Consider the following 21,124-nt stretch of genomic DNA (forward strand, 5'->3'; position numbering starts at 1 on the left):
AGATGTGAGCTGGGTTTTGCTAATTGGCTGTGGCCGAGCCTTTCAGAGTTGAAGGCCAGAATCCCAATTATAAGCAGCAGCCTAAAGAGTGACTTCTCAAGGTCGGTCTGTGACTAGCCCTTTGCAGCAACTTATTGAGTGCTGAAAGACCCGCATCTGATGAAGGACATGCCTATGGCTCAATCCATGGTCAGAACAAAGCCAGCACTGAATGGTGCCTTTTCCAACCAAGGTACCTGTGGCATACCCAGGTCACAGAATGTCTCCAAGCTGGGGAAGCTTGGAGAACGGCTAATTTACTGATGGCGAAATTAAGGTTCAGGGAATGCAAGAGATATATTCAAAGTCATTAGTGACAGAGCCAGGAGTGGAGCCTGTTTCTTTGGATTCTAGCTTCATTTTTTCCACTAAAGTCTTTTTTTCTTCTTGATATGCTCTTGTCCTTTCAAGACGTTGAATGATGCCACAAGCCTTCGAGAGTGCTCATTGAAATGGGGCCATTCTTTTTATCTGCTACCATTCTCCATCCAGTCTTTCCTGGGACAGAAGACTTGACTTGAAATACTAGAGCTTCAGCTGTGCTGAAATCAGATTTGGGCTCTAGAAGACTGGAGGTACTGAGGGAGGGCCCTAAAAACAAAATTGTGATATTCTGGAATCCTGGGTTCCTGAGGATGGCAGAGTCAAGAATGGCTGAGCATTGCTTGTGTTGACATCAGAAGTCTTGAGTCCACCTTCCAGTTTTGCCTTTAACTTTTTGCAGATAACTGTGGTTAAATCATTATACCTTCTTGGTCCTTAGTTTTCTCAGTGTAAAATAAGGGGAAAATAATATTTGCTTAATAGTTTACTTGGAAAGGTGGATATTATGATGCCAGATGAAATGGCTTTCTCTATTCTGGCTTGTCTCTGCATTCAGTCTCAGTGTTTTAGAAGAGAATTTGTAATTTCCTGGCCTGGTCCAATGATACACCATGTTCTGCTCAAGACTAGGTGTTACCAGAATTTCAAGACTCATTATATCCAACATGCTTTGTATGAATCTAGAGGATGATGACCATCAAGAGTCATAGAATGTCATGGATCACCTGATTCTGCTCCCCTACTTCTGAGGTATGAAATCCTAGCCCCAAAGAGGTCAGATGACTTAACAAAGATGGAGATCAGGAAAAGGCAACACCAGGACTAGGAGCTGGGCCCTTGACTCCCAGCGTAGTACCTCATCCCTTCTAGACATCACAACAGTACTGCCCAGGATGGAACCCACCTACACTGCCATTTTCTTTGGCCCACATAGTATTAGCAAAATGAGGAATTGATCTCTAGTTTGCCACAGCTGTACCATACCCCATCTTCTCCAAGGCTTTCCCAGCTGTGGCCCTTAGGTGTGCTCCTGGCTAAGCCTAACTGAGATGACGGGGGCCAGCAGAGTGTGGATGGGTTGACCTTTTCCTTCTTCCAGATCCTCATGAATTCTTTGAATTCTTGCTTAGATTGAAAGCACTCTTAAGTGAAGTCTTCCTAACCCGTCCTCATTTCTCTGCTCCCAGACAACCACAGGTAGGAATGTCTTCCTTCTCTGAGATCTTGTAGCAGTTGTGATGGCCAAAGCTGATGCCCAAATGCTAAAACTTTCTTCAGGTCTGGTAGACGGCTCCATAGCCTTTCCATTTTAATGCCTAAATCTAGAAATCTACTGAGTGAATATTGGAGGTTACTACAATGTACCATTCAAATAATACACTATCTCAGTTTACCCAACACTCTAATTCAGTAAAATATGAATGCCACTCAACCCTGAACCATATGGTAAAGCTACTGCTGTTCAACCAAATGATGAAATCAACACTGCTTTTCTTGAATGATTATATCTTTCAATCACTATTGATTGAATCACTATTCTTATTTCTTTTTGAAGTGTAAATTTCTGTGTTGTGAATATTTAATTTTTGGTGGGTTATTTATTTAACCCTAGAGTGTGCATTTAGGGCTATACTATTCTAAGTCAATTTGAATATGTGCATACATCATGATTACGATGTAAATCATTCATCCATTTAATACCAATGCAGATATCCATAAAATAGCCCCCAAATCTATATGCACAGGGACACTTCCTGTTACCACAAAACTCTTTGTTCATTTTAAAGTAGGGTCAGTAAGTGAGCTCAGGGGAGACAGCAGTCACTAAGACTTGAGCATACTGCTTTTTGGAAGAACTTGTTGCTATGTCCTGTGGTTATTTGGTGCTTGTCTGATTTCCACCTCCTCTACCCCGTGGTGGCTCAGATGGTAAAGCATCTGCCTACAATGTGGGAGACCTGGGTTCGATCCCTGGGTCAGGAAGATCCCCTGGAGAAGGAAATGGCAACCCACTGCAGTATTCTTGCCTGGAAAATCCCATGGACGGAGGAGCCTGGTTGGCTACTGTCATGGGGTTGCAAAGAGTTGGACACGACTGAGCAACTTCACTTCACTACCACACAGCGAGTGCTCGAGGAGCAGGTGCCCACTTTCTCACTTTTCCTGGTGCACAGCCGATACAAATACCAACTGTGTGAGATGAGAAGCCTGGCAGGAAGAGAGCAGAATGGCAGAGAGAGGAGGCAGGAAGTGTCCTGTTGTGATAGAACAGGTTGAACATACAGGCTGGTTTGTTCGAGAAGATGTGAGGCTAGGCTTTTCTGACCTTTGACCATCTAAAGATATCTCTTCAAAAGCAATCAAAGCATCATGCTCCCTACCCCTTACTCCATTAACAGCCAGAGCACCCGTGGACCCAGTGCCTTGCATGGGACCTTGAGGCAGAGAACTTGAGAGCAAGGTACCTGGCAAGCAGGTGGGCTGGCTTCTCCCCAGGACTTCATTCATCCAGACTCCTTGGGCAGAACAGGTATATACACCTGGGTGAGGGAAAAAAGGTTGAAGAAAAAGGAGAACGTGGTTGATTCATAGCACATGGAAAATAGATCTGAGCTCTTAATTCCTCCGCTGTGAATCACTGCAAGTCTTCCAAAGAGTCTTTCTGATGCTGTTCTTTCTGAGCCAGTCTGGTCTGCAACTTGAAGCATCTTTCTAAAATGGGAATCTGATTTCGTCCTGTCTCTGCTCAAAATCACAATAGCTCCCCATTGGCCCCCAAAATAAATGGCATGCTCTTCAGTATGGTGTCTCTGAGCAATCTGACTCCTGCCTGTGGGGGCCCCGCCCAGACCCTGGAGGGCACTTCTCATCATTAGTCACACAGCTCTGGTGGCGCACTTGCCCTGCCCCTGCTTCCCCACTTAATAAGCGCTTTCATAAACCACAGTCGTGCCCACCATCCCATGAGGCTTACACTAGCTCTGTGAGCTCTGCCACTACTCCTCTTCGAAAGAGAGGACTTGGAGGCTCTGGGAAATTTGGAGCATTTTCTTGGTTCTTGTCTGTGGTGGAGGCAGAACTGATTGGCCTTCACATCTTTTTGAGGGTTCCTTTTTTGCGGGGGGCTGTGAGTGTGTCTGTGTGGGTATGTCATATAGGTCCTAGCAGTATGTCATGCTGCTGGGGTGTCATGAAGCTTAACTCTCAGGGTGCAGGCCTGAGGCAGGGAGAGGTGAGGTACGTCTCCAAGGGTTTCTCCTCCCAGTTCCTCTCAAGCGATGGCCAGCAGACTGGCTGTGTTAGCCCCCAGCCTAACCCTGAGCTCAAAGTATGAGGAGGGAGTGGGCTGGGTAAGGATGCAGGGCTCACCTGTGGTATTGTGTAGCATCTTGTAGTAGGGCCTCTGGCAGGAATATCTGATCTCAGACTTGTATGTGGTGAGGTTGTTCCTGGTGGAGAAGGTGACCACTCCATTTTCCAGCTCTGCCGGAGCTCCACAGTCCGCAACTGAGAGGGAAGAGAGCAGACCCCTCAGATGGCCTTGCCCCTTCTTCTTGGGGCCACGTGGTGGGTCTGTCCCATACGAAGTGCAGGTTGTCCACTGCACACAGCTCCAGAGAGCAATGTTACAGCCTTGCATTTGGGGTCTCTCCCATCTGTGATAGTCCTGCTGGGTGGTCAGCTCACCTGGCCTGGTGTCAATTTCAGGGCAGGGGCTGGTCTGCTGAGATTCAAGCAGATCCTAGACTTTTCCCCACCAGGGCCCTCTCCTTGACTTCCAGTTCTATTGTGCAATCCTCTTATCCTCTTCTGTCCAAATATGAAACCCGTGGCTCAGTGAGAAAATTCTGGCTCATATAAACTAAAGAACCTTCACTTCTTCCAGCCCCAACCACATGCTGAGTAAGAGCAGTTACTGTGTTCACTTTGAAGCTTGGCATTTAAGAAAAAACAAAAACAAACAAAAACTCAGCTCCTGCATGCCTGCACAGCCCCACCCTGCTGGCTCCCCGCAGGCACAGAAGGCAGGATGGGGGCGGCTAGGGTGAACCAAACTTTCATCTTCACCTGCACATTTTCTCTGGTTGTGGGTGGCTGCTCCTGGGGGCTGGCTGAAGGACAAGACCAAAGATACCTGCTCCTCAGAGGTGGTCTTAGGAGAGCTTGCCAGTCCAGGCAAGTCTTGGGAGTTGCCAGCACGAGTCTGCCAGGAGCCAGGAGCAATATCTGAGGAGCCAGTTTGTCAATATCTCTTCAAGGGCCTTGTTAGGGGGTGATGCTCCATTCTAAGGAAATCATAATCTTAGACCAAACAGCCTCTGTCAGAACTGAAGAATCCCAGGGAGCTCAGAACTTCCCAGGGGGAATGGAATCTGAAGTTAGGCAATCTAGAACATCATCTTTACTTACAGATGAGCCAGAGAGGAGCCTTGATTGGTCTAAGGTCACACAGTGAATTAGTCAGAGAACTAGACCTGATCTTAAACTCAATGCTTTTTATAAGTAAACCAGACTGACAGTTATTAGAATCTGTTTTCTAGTGAAAATGGCCTATAATCAATATTCTGGGTAAGGCTAGACATTAGCTGTCTGATGTCAGAGGATCACATTCTAAAGCCAGTTTCCTTCCTCCTGAATTTGCTTGGAAAACAGAAACAGGGACAATTTACCTGTGAGATGCTACTCAGAAATTGTGATTTTTTAATATTAGAATTCCAAATTTATCTTTTTTACTGAATAGAGTGTTATCTAGCTTAAAACATAGGTGATCTTAAGAGCCTCCAGCATGGAGGAGAGGGATGAAGGATGGAAGTAAATGCAGGTAGGTACCTCCTATCCACAAGAAAGGCAAACACACCCAGAAAACTGGTTAGTGGTGTTTCCTGGCCTCCAATCCCCCTGGATGAATCACTCCCATTTGTTTTGATCGCCCAAAAGTAGAGACACCCTTCTACTCTGGGCAGGGGTGGGGAAAGTGTGTAAGGGTCAGCACTACGATAGCAAGAGGGAATAATATTTACTATCTAAAACTGTAAACAATTTTACATGTATTTTCCTGATGAGTCTCAAAGCAGCTTTTTCTTCCTTTTTTTTTAGGAAATATCATTGATTAGTGTCTGGATCTTTGTATGAGCCTTGTCTCCCTTAACTTAGGTCTAGCAGTTTATTTTGCCCAAATTATCCTCAAAACCTAGTATCTAGTATTAGGTGGAGCAGTTCCAGGGCTAGGTGTTCAAGCCCCTGAGAGCCTGTACGTGTCCAGCACTAGCAGAAATTGTCTGGACTGAGGGTCTGCTTTCACTTCCCTCCAGAGAAGTCACTTGGCCCACTGATGAAGCTGCTCTTACAGCCACACAGAGGGTGTGACAAATAGTGGAAAACAGAGGATCACTGCAGCTTGGATATAGTGAGTGGGGAAGAGGTGCACCTTCTCTCCAGGTCTACAGTAGTAGGCAAATTACTGTATCTCTGTGGGACATGGAGACAACTTCCCTTAGCAAAACCCTTTGAGCTCTGCCTGACACAATCCAAGATGGTAGATCAGGCCCTGTCTCCTCAGTCTATCTTCTTTGCTTGAGGAAGGGTCTTGACATCTTCTCTAAAGTGCACCTGGTCACTTCCGCACTCTGGAATCAAAATACGCTTCCTCCCTCCATTCCCTCGGCCCCCCTTTCTCCTGCATCTCTGCATGGGGCTCTGCTACCCAGACCCTGTCTTCACTCTCACTCTTGCTGTCGTTTATTTCCCTTCAGACATGTTTTTCTTGATCCGCCATCCTGAAGATGCTTTGACAGAGTCTAGGGGAGTCCTAGGCAACCACACACAATTGGCTCACCTGGCCCTCAAGATCCGGAAATGCCCAGCCCAGCCCACCCAGCCCCCAGCCCCATCTTCTGGGCATCCCTCCTGTGGTGCCCTCGTGCTCCAGTGTCAAGGACCCCTCACTGTGCTGCTGCTTTCCCACTCGGGGAAACCCTGTGGTTCATGCTCTGCCCACGCTTTGACCTTGATCAAATATTGCTGCTTCTTGAAAGTATTTTCTCATTCTTTTAATTGGGTACAGCTGCTTCCACATTTTTCTTTGCATGGCCCTTTATTCTTCACCCTCTGATGCATGTATCTTTTGTTTCCTGGTATTGTAATTATTTGGGTTCATATCACATCTTCTGCCTAAATGATGATCCCCTCTATCACACTGAGTGCAAGGCCTGTTATCCTTTGTGCTGTTAAAAATATTGATTCAACTGATGATTATTTTTAGTGATTGCCCCAGCTCCTCTCTCAGGGGCACCCTTGACCTAGAATGGCACTTCAGTCTCTGGACCATTCTTTGGCCAACTTTGCAGGATTCTGCCCTCATCAAGAGGCCATTCAATCAGGGAATAAACTAATAAGCAGTCACAGTGTAATGCAAGGGTTCTTTGATATGTCTACCTAGATTTTGTTCAGGCTGAAGCAGAGACTCCCAACCTCTGCAGCCCCTTCTTCATCATTGTTCATAACCCAGTGATGTCCCATGACTCCAAAGCTGAACACTGCTGTTTTCAAGTCTGATGCCTATCTTTTGAAAAACTTTAATTAGGAAATTTTCAGAAATGCAAACTTTGTAAGCCCCAGAGGAAAGATCTCCTGGTGATGGGATTTTAGCCCCATTTTAGGTACAGGTGGAAGAGAAACTTTTGGGCATGAGACTAGATCTAGGTTTCCTAAAAACCCACACTATATGAGTTATTGTTAACTTCACCTACTCAGGGTTGTTAAGAAAGTAGCAACAGGTACAAATATTAAAGTCACAAAGTGACTCTGGCCCATTTAACCTTGAGGTGTGGAGTAGAAATCAGGGCTCACTTTGACCTGGTCCTCCTAAGCTTTTGAATATAAATTAAATCAAGTGTCTCTAGAATCAAAGCCATTTTTTCCTTTCAGAAGAGTATAGTCCACATAGAAGTGCTAAAAAAGAAATCCCCCATTGTCTTTTCATTATTTTCCAGCACAATGTTTAAATGATGGGTGAACCCTCAGAAGGAGAGTTGTTCTCACACACTAGGCAGTTTCAACTGCTTGGGCCTGAGTTGCCTTGCTCAGCATCCATTCTAACCCGCACTGAAATGGGAAATGGAGTGTTGGGAAGATAGGGAGGGATGGAGGACCCCTGGGACCCAGGGTCTTGTGAGTGGTCCATTCCTGGATGTCTGCACAGTGTGGGGTCCCAGCATTCACTCTGCCACTTGCTCTGACTCAGGTTCGCTTTCCACATCCATTTCCGTTTCTGCCACCATGATGAAGATCAAAGAGGGGTTAGGAGGTGCAGAGAAAGGAAGCGGAGAGAAGGGAGAGAGAAAAAGAAGAGAAAGAAAAATTAGCAAGCAAAGCAGACACAGTTTATGCAGGAAATACAGAAATTGCTCCACCAGAATTGATTAAGAATGCACAGTGCAGGTAGTCAGCGTGAAGGACAGCTTGGGATTGTGGGATGTGTACCATTCTGAGAACTCGCACAGTCATAAGTCCTGGCTCGCGGCAATGGTAACATTCTGCTCCCTGAGCAAGCTTTGCATTCATCTGTTCCAAACCCTTATTTGACAGATGGCATCAGAGCAGACCAAGACTTGTTTGGAGTCACCACAGCAGGTGGAGGCAGGGCCAGGACCACAACCCATAATTCCCACTTCCTGTTCCCATGCAAGTTTCTTCACTGCACATGTACACTTCCTGTCTGTCTCAACCCCTTTCCCTGGGGACTCTCAACTTCTCAGTCTTTTTTGCCTTTGCATCTCTCCTAGGACCCAGCACATGCCTGGAACAAAAGTGCTCAATAAATACCTACTCAGTGAACAAGCAGAGATGCCGGTGTGTCTGAGAACTGGTATGTGGGAGAACCAGGCCATATTAGGAAGGAAAAAATTCCTCTTTTCCTGATACTTTTGTATATTAATATGTCACATAAAAGTACCATCAAACACATGAGTTGCCCTGCTCTGTCAACACTTCTGTTACCATAAAAAGTATGTGTCTCATTAGGGAAGAAAAATTATTACCCAAATTTCCAAAAGCATGAAAGAGAGACCAAAACCTCTTCTTATAAAGGGCGTTGGATGGGGGAGATGAACAAGCTTCTACTGAGTTTTCACTTATTCCTGGTGCACCTTAGGTATGATGTGTACATTAACTCAGTTGTGCTCAGTCATGTCCTGAGCACAGGACATGTTGCCTGCCAGGCTCCCCTTTCCCATGGAATTTCCAGGCAAGAATACCGGAGTGGGTTGCCATTTCCTCCTCCAGGAGAACTTCCTAACCCAGGGATTGAGCCCGAATCTCAATTAGTCCTCAGAACAATCAACAATGCTGGAAACTGAGGCCAAATGAGGACGAGCCAATGGTTCAGGGATGTTGAACTGGTGGAGTCTGGATTGGAATCTAGAACTTCTTGTCTCCAAAGCAATATCCTGTCCTTTCTACCCCTTGTCCTCCGATTCCTTCAGAAAGCTCCCTTGCCTTGTCCTGCAGAGTGCTTCACAAAGGCCTCAGTCACAGCACCACACAGGAGCCACCTGCTGGAGGAGGTGGCACACATGTCTGCTGGCATTTGAGTTCTTTACCGTCTGACCTTGTCTTTTCCATCTGAAATCCCTATGGACTTCTGCATAGGCAACCAGGGGCTTCCCTGGTGGCTCAGAGGTTAAAGCCTCTGCCTGAAATGTGGGAGACCTGGGTTCGATCCCTGGGTCAGGGAGATCTCCTGAAGAAGGAAATGGCAACCCACTCCAGTATTCTCACCTGGAGAATCCCATGGATGGAGGAACCTGGTAGGCTGCAGTCCATGGGGTCGCAAAGAGTCAGACGTGATTTCACTCATTTTCACTTAAACGTCTGTTGAAACTTTTTGTTGGAGTCATAAAATGCCCCTCTTTCCTACACTGGGCTCTGACTCCAGCCACAATGTCCCATTAAAAATAAAATTTAAAACAAGCACTTTCCGATCCAAAATTATGCCTGGGATTTGCTTCAGGGGAGCCCCACCCTGAGAGTGTCCCCTTGGGAATGCATCTGCCTGCTTACTGGACTCGAGTCATTTAGGACTAGGGAAGGGAATAGTATTTCAAAGTTTATATAGGGTCATGAAATGGGGCTGGGGCTGGGTGAAGAACCACTCTAGTTCTTGACGTCTCACCTCTCCATTCAAAAATAAATCCTCCTCCCCTCCTTCCCTTCTTCTCTTTCACTTTCTGTCACTATGCCTGCTCCCATCATTTTTGCCACAGATGTCCTCTAAAACTGTGGTCCTTACAAGTCTTGCATTAAAATCACCTGGGTAGCAGGAGAGGGCGTGGTGGCGGTCAGTTTGTATTTTTACAAAACTTACTGAAGGATTTATATGGATTGCATTATTTCAGAACCACTGGGATATATTCTAGAATATTAAGGCTAGTCCAAACTTCTTTGTAGCTGAGGTGAAGGATCTTATCCATGATCACAGCATGGGTTAGAAGCAGAGCCAAGGCAAGAACTCTGGGTTCCAAGAACCCCTGCTTCACGCAGGTCCACTGTGCTGACCTCACCACCCTGCCTTCACAGCCATCCCAGGAGACAGCGGATACAGCTGATGGCCACTTAAAGACGGTCAAGGTCACCAGTGCCAAAATAGTGTCCTATATTAGCAAATGCCAGAGCTAGTTTCAAACGTGGAGACAAGCTATTCACCTAGCAAATTTGGCAACCTGTCTGCAGGCAGAGGTAAAATTAGTATTTGGAAAGCAAACTGGGACTCACAAGTAGTGTCTTTTGAAATCCTAACACCTTACTGCTGAAAGGAACATTTGAGAGCTTTTCATCCAACCGCACTGTGTCTGTAAAATTCCTGCCCCATCCCTCTCAGGGTGCACTTGCCAGGCTCCCCCCACCCCGTGTGGGCTCTGCTCACATCCCCCCAGTGCTGGGGGGCTCATGACCCTTATAACCAGCCAACAGTGTGTTCTTACTTTTACAGGTGGGAATCTTGCTACTCCACGTCCCGTCCTTCAGACACTCCATCTGGAATGTGTCCATCTCCACATTATCCTAGGAAGAAGCATGAAGAAGGGGAGGAAAGGAGGGGGAGTGGGTTGGTGACTGTTTCCCAGTGTAACCAGCTCTCCCTCCAGAGCTGGCTGTTCTCCGCTGGGCTTTCCCAACGGGGGCCTCCAAGGGCTTGAAATCAAGGGGAGGACAGACACTGAGTTCATGTCGCCCGTTCCTACTCTGGAGAGACACCTAGTGCTAGGGTGGGGCTGGGGGGTGCGGGTGTTGGTTGGGGGCTGGGCAGCTGTCTGAGAAGGGACACCTGTACTGGTGACGCCTTCTTCAGAGCTGTGGTTCTGAAACCTCACTCAGTGAGCATCAGTGTCGCAGGCCCCCTCCCAGAGTTTCTGAATCAGTGGCTCTGGCCTAGGGACCAAGCCCTTGCATTTCTAACTAGTGATGTGCTGGTGTGGTGGGGACCCCACTTGGATTATCATTCCATGAGAGCAGCAGTCCACTAGCTTGGCTTACACTGAACTCACCTGGGCAACTTAACAGACAAAATGATCACGGGCCCTGCCCCAGAGATTCTACTTGATCTCAGGTGGGGCCTGGGAGGTGGTTTTGTTAACTAGTGGATTCCTAGGAGAACCACTGTTTCAGAGAATGAGCAATGCTCAGCTGCCACCTTTAAAAGCTCAGCTTCTGTCCCAGGGCTAGTCGGTAAGCCTGATGAACTGTGTTAAGGCTGTTTGTACTGACTGTCGGGCTAAATGGATATTTTGCTCGGACTTTTGTACCACTTTCAGAAGGGAGAGTCTGGGACACATGCTTTGAATTTTCAGAAGGCTGGAATTTTTGGCGCATTGTGGGAAAGCTCAGAAATACCGTGGTGGGACCAGGACAAGCTCTGGAAGCCCATCTGCCCTGGGAGGCTCTGGGGAGTTTTCTCTAGCCTGGAGACCCACCCCTCCCCTGGGAGGACCCTGTACCTTCAGCACTTTGTAGCCTGTGTCACAGCTGATGAGCACCTGGTCTTTGAAGGAATACGTGGTTTGCAAGGGTTCGATTTTCCCATGGACAGGAGGCTGCAGCTTGGGGCACTCATTCCCTGGTGGGGAGCAATGAAAGGAGTAGGTGAGAAAACAAAGGAAAGGGGGGTCATGAGAAGCCTTTCCCTAGAATTCAAGGCCTGATGGAGGTGGGAAAGAACACGTGAAAACCGCACCCCCAGGGCATGGGGGCCTAGACCTACCAGGCCCTGTAGAAGGCTTACTTTGGACACTTGAGCAGGTCACTTTCCAACTTGGACCTTTATTTCCTCATCTGTAAAATGAGGTGGTTTGCCAGATGATCTCATCAAAACTCAGGGTAGGAAAAGGTATTAAATGTCTGAGCATAACTCTTGTCTGATGTTTCCTTTCCATCTTCCACAGTAGGCCTGTGGGACACTTCTACAGGGACGAGGAGCTCAGTACCCACCAGTGTGTACCTTTCATACTAGACTCCTCCAATGAGAGGAACAGAATTTTCATATTCCGCTGAAATTTACACCCTTCAAGTTTTTACTCAGTGGGAGTAGTTGGCTCTTTTGGGCCACTCACGATGACCCCACTCTTTCTTCCCAAGATCATTCTTCACAGTGCCAGAGAGACTGTGATTTGCACTTCAAAAGGCTAAACTGGATAGAATTCCTATGCCTGACGCATTTCCTGGATTATTCTCCCTCATTAATATCCTCTTCCTGCCTCTCCCCACAAGCAGGCACTGAAGCTGGTGATGAGCCAAGGCCAGGATATAGCGTCTTTGCACTGTGTTAGTCACACCCAGCTGTGGTCCTGCCGCTGCCCCTCTTCCTCCAGTTACTGTACACCCCTTGGTCAAGTAACTCCAGCAGGGTTTGGACCAGGACCGGGTGCCTCAAGGTATTGGGCGATGAGGCCTGTGGGCTTTGTCACTCTGGGTGCTCAAGGAGGCAAAGCACCATGATGAAGCATTTTGTACTAGAGGCCTACACCCAAATTTATGCCCCAGACTTTGGAAGGCCTGGGGCCGGAAGGATCCTCTCCAGGCCCAGTCAATCACAGTGTGAAGTTCTGGAAACTATTTTTTTTGAAAATTATAGTTTAAAAAAATTATTTATTTTATTGGAGTCTAATTGCTTTACAATGTCGTATTGATTTCTGTTGTACAACAAAGTGAATCAGCTGTATGTATACATTTATCCCCTCCCTCCACCCCCCACCCCCCATACTGTCTATCTAGGTCACCACAGAGCACCGAGCTGAGCTTCCTGTGCTTTATAGCAAGTTTCCACAAACTATCTATTTTAGATAAGGTAGTACATGGGATCGCAACTGAGCAACCTCACTTTCACTTTTCACTTTCATGAATTGGAGAAGGAAATGGCAACCCACGCTAGTGTTCTTGCTTGGAGAATCCCAGGGACAGGGGAGCCTGGTGGGCTGCCGTCTATGGGGTCGCACAGAGTCGGACACGACTGAAGTGACTTAGCAGCAGCAGCAGCAGCAGCAATACATATATGTGAATCCCAATCTCCCAATTTGTTCCACCCTCCCCTTTCCCTCACCCTGTGTTTGCATGTCTATTCTCTTATATTAGCATCTCTTTTCCTGCCCTGGAAATAGGTTCATCTGTACCATTTTTCCTAGGGCATATACTCTGAGAAAACCATAATTCAAAGTGACATGTGTACCCCAGTGTTCACTGCAGCACTATTTACAACAGCCAGGACATGGAAGCAACCTAAATGTCCATCGACAGATGAATGGAGAAAGATGTGATGCATATATACAATGGAATATTACTCAGCCATAAAAAGGAACGAAATTTGGTCATTTGTAGAGATGTGGATGGACCTAAAATCTGTCATACAGAGTGAAGTAAGTCAGAAAGAGAAAAACAAGTATCATGTACTGATGCATATATGTTTTTTGTTTTTAAAAATCTCCCCACTTGATTCTGAAGTGCAGCCAGTTTTGAAAACGTCTTATCCAAACCCACCATCATTGCTGCCCTTTATCCCATTTATAGATGAGAAACTAGTCAGCAGAGAGAATCTGCCTTGGTCCCAAGCTGCTCAGTGGCAGGGTTGGGAGTCCTGCCACATCCCCGGAGGAGCCCAGGCCAGCACCCCCTCACACTCCCTGGCTGCTACACCATGAGGGCTGAGCATGGAAGACAGGTGTGACCCAGAAGGGGAGAGACTGTGTTACCTGTCGCCCTGTATGACAGCCTCCAGCCCCGGTTCTCCCCCGAGTTGTCACTGCGAAACAGGATCTGGATGCTGTGGCTCTGGGTATTGATGGGTTCTGGGGCTTTCTCTCCACAGAAGGGCCCCAGAACTTTTGGACCAGCTTTAATCTGTGAGGGGCAAGATAGAAAAAAAGCAGGGTCACACCTGAGTGGTGGCAGTGACTGCTTCTGGGATCATCGCTACTCTGCACCCAGGGTTTTCTGGAAGCTTCCATGTGAGTCCATGATGTTCACTCACATTCTTAGTGGGCATTACCATTCACCAATGGGTTCCATCTCCATTCTGCCATTCACAGATTACAATGACCTTGGAAGTGGACAAGGCAGGCTGATTTTCCTCTCCTCAGAGATGAACATATTATGGTTCAGAGAGGGGCAGAGCCCTGTCCAGATACATAGGACAGAAAATGCCCCTGCTTGCAAAGATCCTGCAGTCTAGTCCAGGCAGACTAATAGATAAAAAAAAAAAAAAAAAATTACCAGCTGTAGTAAGTATCACAAAAATAATCAGGGTGATATATAACATACATATATAATATAAATGTATGCTATATGTTTATAATTTAAGTAGTAAAATCTATGTAGTCTCTATAATTTTCATCATTAATATAGTAGATGTTGTTTAGTTGCTAAGTCATGTCCAACTCTTTTGTGACCCCATGGACTGCAGCCAACCAGGCTCCTTTGTCCATGGAATTTTCCAGGCAGGAATACTGGAATGGGTTGCCATTTCCTTCTCTAGGGGAATCTTTCCTACCCAGGGATCGAACCCCTGTCTCCTGCATGTGTCTCCTGCATTGCAGATGGATTCTTTACCACTGTACCACCAGGGAAGCTTCAGTATAATAGATAATAACTTTAAATAGTTAGGGAAGGCCTCTTTGTGGAGGTAACATTGGATTTGAAACATGTAGGATGAATAGGAGCTTGTCATTTGGAGAGGAGGGGAGAATACATTCCAGGCAGGGAAAACAATGTATATAAAGGTTGAGGCCAAAAGTGGGAAAGAGCCTGGTAAGTATCAAGAGCAGGAAGGAAGCCAGTGAGGCTGGAGGAGAGGGAATGCCATGGCTTGAGGATGGGAAGGCAGCCATGAGCCATGCTGTGTTGAGGAATTCATGTTTATTCCAAGTACAATCTTGATATAACCTGACTTTTATAAAATTTACCCTGGATGCTAGAAGATAACATACCATGCAGAGCAAGAGTGGATGCCAGAAAACCCTCCAGGTAGCTTTGCAGCTGACCAGAGAGAGCAGGGATTGGACTCAGGAGAAGGCAATGGCACCCCACTCCAGTACTCTTGCCTGGAAAATCCCATGGGCAGAGGAGCCTGGTGGGCTGCTGTCCATGGGTCTCGAAGAGTCGGAGACGACTGAGCGACTTCACTATCAATTTTCACTTTCATGCATTGGAGAAAGAAATGGCAACTCACTCCAGTGTTCTTGCCTGGAGAATCCCAGGGATGGGGGAGCCTGATGGGCTGCCATCTATGGGGTCGCACAGAGTCAGACATGACTGAAGTGACTTAGCAGCAGCAGAGGCAGTGGAGATGGAGAGAAGGAAGAGGCACTCTGGGCTGGTCCAGATTTCCAGCCCCCAGGCCTGGGTCCTGCCTCTGCTTTAACTCTTTCTCCTTCCTCCTCTGAGGACCAGCACTTCTTAATCCTCATTTGATGACTTCTATAATCCTGGGTATATCTTCATCTTGTCACCCTTACTGTGGTGAGGGGGACAGTGAAGCCCCTAGAGTTACCTGCCTAATGATAAGCTCATAGCATAGCAGCTGGGATATAATGTATGGTAGACAGAGTTCTGGGCCTGCCTTGTGGCTCAGATGGTAAAGAATCTGTCTGCAATGTGGGAGACCCGGGTTCCATCCCTGGTTTGGAAAGATCCTTTGGAGGAGGAAACCCACTCCAGTATTCTTGCCTGGAAAATTCCATGGATAGAGGAGCCTGATGGACTACAGTCCATGGGGTCATAAAGAGTCAGACATTTTTTGACTAAATGACTAACACACACAGACAGAGTTCTAAGATGGTCCCCATGATCTTCACCCTGGTGTCACTTCATGATGATATTATGTTACCTGGCAGAAGGGATTTTTCAGGTGGGGCAAAGGGCTGATTTGGGATCAGGGAAGTTCCCTAGACTGGGTCCAATGAAGGTGGTGGATGTTATTTTAAATAATTACTTTTTAGGAAGCCACCTGCTTGGCCCCCTATCCTGGAAGAAGGTAGAGAATGTCAATTTTCCCAATTCAGCCAAGATTTGTCAGTATCCCCAGGGCGTATAGCCACTGCTATCTTACCTTGATGTAGTCATAGGGGCAAGACACCTCAGGATGGTCCTCAATGTCGAAAATATCCTCAAATTGCAGGCTGATCATGAAACCCTCCTCTAGCTCAATGGTGTAGAGGCATTCAGAACTCTTGGGGTAAGGGCTGGGGAAGTCGGGGCTGGTGATCACGCCGGTCCGCTGGGTGAAGAGGTTGTCACTGCACTCCACTGTGGGAAGCACACGGGAGCAAAGTGGTACACCACACTCAGGGCCACAGCAGCCCGTTTCTTATCTGCTACGGCACAATTTTCCCAGTGGTTCTGAGAGGCAAGTGGGGGAAGGAGTCACTATCCCCATTTTACAGATGGGGAAACTGAAGTTCAGTGAGGGGAAGAGATTTACGCAAGGTCACACAAGCAAGTAATTTTCAGGGTTAAGACTCACAGGCAGTGAGTGTGATATACCTTTTTGTCCAATTCTCCGATCTTGGTGTGGGGCGTGAGGGGTCTCAGATGAAAGGTTTTGAGATGTGTGGTCAGGGAGAGGATCTTCTCCTCTTTTGTGCTGCTCTCCCCTCAGCCCAGGACTCCATGAAATCTCTGCTCAAAGCCATCCTTGATCCCTCATTAACACAGGACCCTCACACATACCCTCACTCTCTGGCCCCTGGCCTTGCCTTGTTTCTCTTCATGCTGTTGACCACTGCTTGCATTGTGAAATGTATTTCTTGGTGGATTTTCCTGCCCCCACAAATCCCCTGAGCTCTGGGAGTCTGCTCTGTTCCCCATCACAGTTGCAACCCAGCAACCAGTATCTTGTATCCTGGCCATGGCTTAACCCTGCAAAGGCCCTGTGATATGCCATTGAACCACTGTCCTTGGATCTGGCATGTCAGTTCTTTCTGGTCATTTATAAATGAGAAAACTGTGGCCCAGAAAGGGGGCATAGCTAACCCTAAAGTTCCTCAGTTACAAGCTTTAGAACAAGGTTTAGAGTGGTCTCTGAATCCCTGTGCTTTAATATTCTACCCCAAGCATTTTCATGGGGATGACATTGCTCCCAGAGGGGCCAAAGTTGGTTCTTAGAGAGGGGAAGTTGTTACTCTTTTTATGCATAACACACAGGCAGACATATAGTACATAAACATATATACAGGGTATTTGTGGTATTAAATTTCATGGGTGAGACAATTAGGAACAGAAAAAGGCTCTTGGGGGGCAGAAGCAAAAATGAAAAACAGGATTCATAAACATTGCTCAGTCTTAGCCCCTCTGTGGTCAGCACATGGTAGATACTCAATAAATACTTACTGAATGAAAACCATGGAAAATACAACCCTCTTCAACACTCATGTATGTGCCTGCTTTATACTGAGGGGTTTTATTCAGAAGTAGAAGTTTTTGAAGGAGGAAGGAAAAGACATCCTGTTTCTAGCATGCCCTCCCCCAATGCTCCCTCACTCAGCTTCCAAGCAGTCTTTCTGGGACCCACATCCTTACCCTGCAGTCATACTGATCTACTGGCAACTCCCCAAACATTCCGAATCCTGTCATGCTTCTGAATGTTTGCAGAAGCAGTTCTCTCTGCCTGTCATGCCCTCCCTTTCCTTGTCCTTTTTCCTTCATCAAGGGCATCGTCTCTGGCAAGTGCTTGCTCATTTGCCGCAGACTCAGGTCTGACGGTGCCACACCCACACTTCATTTACAACACTTACTAGATTTTATTATTTGCCTGTGTGGCTATTACCTGCTAGCCAGGAGGTCCTCCTGGAAATGTCTTAGTCCTCCTACTTCTCCCTCCCCACCTCAGCCTGGATACTATGGCAGAGAAGGCACGTGGATGAGAGGGGAGAGCAAAGAGAGCAAGAAGGAAAGGGATGTTTTCTTGCTGTCTTATCTTTGTCTCTCTCTCTCCCCTTCTCTCGCTTGCACTGGGGTTCCCTCTATCACAATATAAAAGTGAGAGGCCAGGGAAGAGCAGAAAAAAAGGAGCTGGTGGGTAAAACCTAGTGCAGGGTTCAGACCTGGGAAACCTGGGTTTTCCCTTGACTTGGCCTATTACTTACAGGAGGAGAGGAAATAGGGACTAAAGAGCAGAAAGCCCTGCTCCCCAGGAAGAAAGATGGCCTAGAGGCCGGGGCTTCTCAAATGCAGTTCTCTGAGAATCTGAACCCGACTTCCAGGCTGGTGGGCATTACAACATCTTTATTCTTGTGGTTCGATTGTACTTTTAATTGTTCCTACTGCCTGTCCATCCTTCCTCTGAGCCTCCCCTCATCTTACTGGAAAATATGACTCCTAAAAGTGATGCACAGAATCAATGCTGGGCCCCACCTCGGCACGTCCTGTTGTCTGTGTGGAGAATGTAGCCGAAGCGACAGGAGCAGTAGTAGCCGCCGATGTAGTTATGGCAGTAGTGGTCACAGGACAGCTCCTCGTCCTCCCGCTCCGTGCACTCATCCACATCTGTAGGGCAGGTAGAGCCTCTCACAACCAATTCAAGTGTGATGGTGAAGAGAACAGCCAACATTTACAGAGCACTCAGTGGAGCCTCTCACTTTGTTGGGAGATACCTGCATTGTCTCATTTAAGCCTCACCTAAGCCTCCAATTACAAACGAGGAGACTTACCCAAGGTCACAGAAAACCTGGTCAAACCTGGGCAGCCTGACTCCTGGTGCTGCCACTGTTCTCTAACAGTTGTGATGACAGCAAGCAGGACGGTTATGACCCCCTTGTTATAGATGAAGAAACTGAGACTTAGAGCCATTAAAGAACTTACTCCAAGTCACACAGATAGTAAGTGGAGTCCTCGTTCAAATCAAGGTGGGCTGGCTCTAAAATCTGGGTTTTTAACCTCTCCTCCATGTTGCTTCTCTCTTTCTAAGTTTCTAAGGTGGGTCAAGCCCTATCTTAGGTATTGGAAATATAAAGATAAAAAGATGTATGTTCTCAACCCAATTTGAACACATATTTCTTCCCAAAAGATACAGGAATGGCCAAGAAGCTTACACATGAACAGATACTCAGCATCACTAGGTGCCAGGAAAATGCAAATTAAAACCATAATGAAGTACCAACGCATGTCCTCTGGAATGGTTAAATTTTTTTTTTTAATTGATGACATCAAATGTTGGTGAGGATATAGAGCAGCCAGAACTCTCATACATTGGTGGAGGGATACAAAATTGTGCAAACACTGTGGAAAAAGACTGTAAGACAATTTCTTATAGAACTAGACATACACCTACACTATGATTAAGCAATTTTGCTCCTAGATATTAATATATATCCTACAGAAGTGAAACATATGTTTACAAAATGGCTTGTACAAAAATGTTTGTGGAAATTTTTATTAATGAGATCCAAAAAATGGATAGAACCCAGGTGTCTGTCAATAGGAGAATGAATAAATAGATTGTAGTATATTTATATAATGGAAAATTACTCTGCCAGGAAAAGAAACAGTTACTAATGAATTGTAACATTAATGAAAATCAAAAACTTTGTGCTGAGTAAAATATTTCTCATCTCCAAAATATAATCTGTATGTGTTCATTTATATTAAGTTTTGCAAGAGGCAAAACTAATCTATGGTGGTGAAAAAAATCAGGACTGTTGTGGTGACCTCTAAAGAGGTCAGAGTGTGGTGTAATTGGAAAGGAGCATAAAGGAACTTTGGGGGTTAATGGTAAAGCTCAACATCTTGTTAGAGATTCAGTTATATACAAATATATATTTTTCAAAGCTTAACAAATGTACTTAAGATTTATGCATTTCATTGAATATACAGATTTTACATGAAAAGAAAAAATTGTGAATAGCTGTTGAACCCTAGATAAACAATATGCATGCTAAAGTATTTAGGAAGAAGAGTACTGATGTCTGCAATTTATTTTGAAATGTGTCAAAAAAAATGAATTGATGGATAGAGGATAGATAGATGTATAGATGTGCGATAGACTAAATGCAGTAAGACATTAATGGTAGAATTTATGTAGTAGGTGTTCATTTTAAAGAAGAGAGCACAAGACACTTAATTTTGAGAGAGAAAGGGAGATGTGGGGATGAGTCACCCACTTCTCCAACTTACCCACAGCCACATAGTGGGCATCAAATCCTGTGAATCGCTCTTCATCGGAGAAATCTGACCGGAAAGTGATGGACATAAAGGAGCCGGGGGAGAGAACCACTTCCTGGCCAGGGGTTTGTTCTGTGTCCGTGGTCTCCCTGCCACAGAAGGTTGCCAGCACCTGGTCTTCAGTTTCTACCTTTAGGGTCAAAAAGAAAGGGAACATGATGTGCATCTTCCCAAATTAGCTTCTCTGCTGGTCTCAAGGAGAAAAGACAGAGGAGCTGCCCACAAGTGGACCAGGCAGCCTGGGAAGCCCAAAGAAAGAGGCTTAGGAATTCTGGAATTTGAAGAAAGACACATTACAGGTTAAGCCAATGTATCTGTCCTCTCCCCGTTTCATTCATTTTGTTTAAGTCCATCAGAAGTAGCTTCACGTTAGTCCTGTTGGCAACAAAATGGCTTATTTGTTAAAAAAAAATTCAATGTTAAAATAAATTTTCATATTTAATAAAACAGAAGAGTTAGATTTCACAGATGGATTCTAGATACAACAGGAACTTACATTTCCAGGAAAAGAAACTATACACAATATAAGTCATTCATTGAGAATTCAGTGTGTGCCAACCACGGAACAAAGCGTGGGATGGGGATGATGGGAGATGACTAAGCCATTGAGCTGTGCATGCGGAAGGGCTTCCCAGGTCTCTCAGTAGTAAAGAACCCACCTGGCAATGCAAGACACACAGATGCTTGGGTTCAATCCCTGGGTCAGGAGGATCCTCTGGAGTAGGAAATGGCAACCCACTCCAGTATTCTTTCCTGGAAAATTCCATGGACAGAGGAGCCTGGCAGGATATAGTTCATGGGGTCACAAAAAGCTGGACACATCTAAGCGACTGAGCACACACATGCCCATGGGGAAGCAGTGTTCAGATGGCGGAAAACAGACAGAGCTATCATACAGTGTGACAAGTGTCTTGTGAAGGATGTACTCAGAAGGAGGCAAAAGATCACCATTGGAATATAAGCTACAGGAAGGTGAGACTTTTAGTTAATTAATTACTTTATTATTGGTATATTTGAGCTTTATTTTTTAAATGATACATTATCTATATCAGAATTGGAATTT

The 21,124-nt window shown here is 46.0% G+C and overlaps 1 protein-coding gene across 5 annotated transcripts in view; it reads right to left on the reverse strand.

The window, feature by feature from the left end:
* The window catches only part of MASP1 (MBL associated serine protease 1), a 67,897-nt gene that overhangs the window by 19,259 nt on the left and 27,514 nt on the right, over positions 1-21,124 (reverse strand). For 4 of the 5 annotated variants that reach the window (XM_086398655.1, XM_086398654.1, XM_086398652.1 and 1 more), the window contains exons 3-10: positions 20,014-20,191; positions 18,256-18,387; positions 15,953-16,149; positions 13,599-13,746; positions 11,355-11,473; positions 10,344-10,422; positions 3,733-3,870; positions 2,829-2,903 (exon numbers count right to left, since the gene is read on the reverse strand). In XM_086398655.1, the coding sequence (XP_086254781.1) occupies positions 2,829-2,903; positions 3,733-3,870; positions 10,344-10,422; positions 11,355-11,473; positions 13,599-13,746; positions 15,953-16,149; positions 18,256-18,387; positions 20,014-20,191 (1,066 nt within the window). Of the gene's footprint in view, positions 1-2,828; positions 2,904-3,732; positions 3,871-6,398; positions 7,634-10,343; positions 10,423-11,354; positions 11,474-13,598; positions 13,747-15,952; positions 16,150-18,255; positions 18,388-20,013; positions 20,192-21,124 lie in introns of those variants that run through there. The other variant, XM_086398657.1, reaches the window with a different exon arrangement.

Source organism: Bos grunniens, chromosome 1 (assembly GCF_055505025.1).
Source record: "Bos grunniens cultivar Pamir isolate PY7600 chromosome 1, Bosgru_T2T1.0, whole genome shotgun sequence".
Taxonomy (NCBI): Eukaryota; Metazoa; Chordata; class Mammalia; order Artiodactyla; family Bovidae; genus Bos; species Bos grunniens.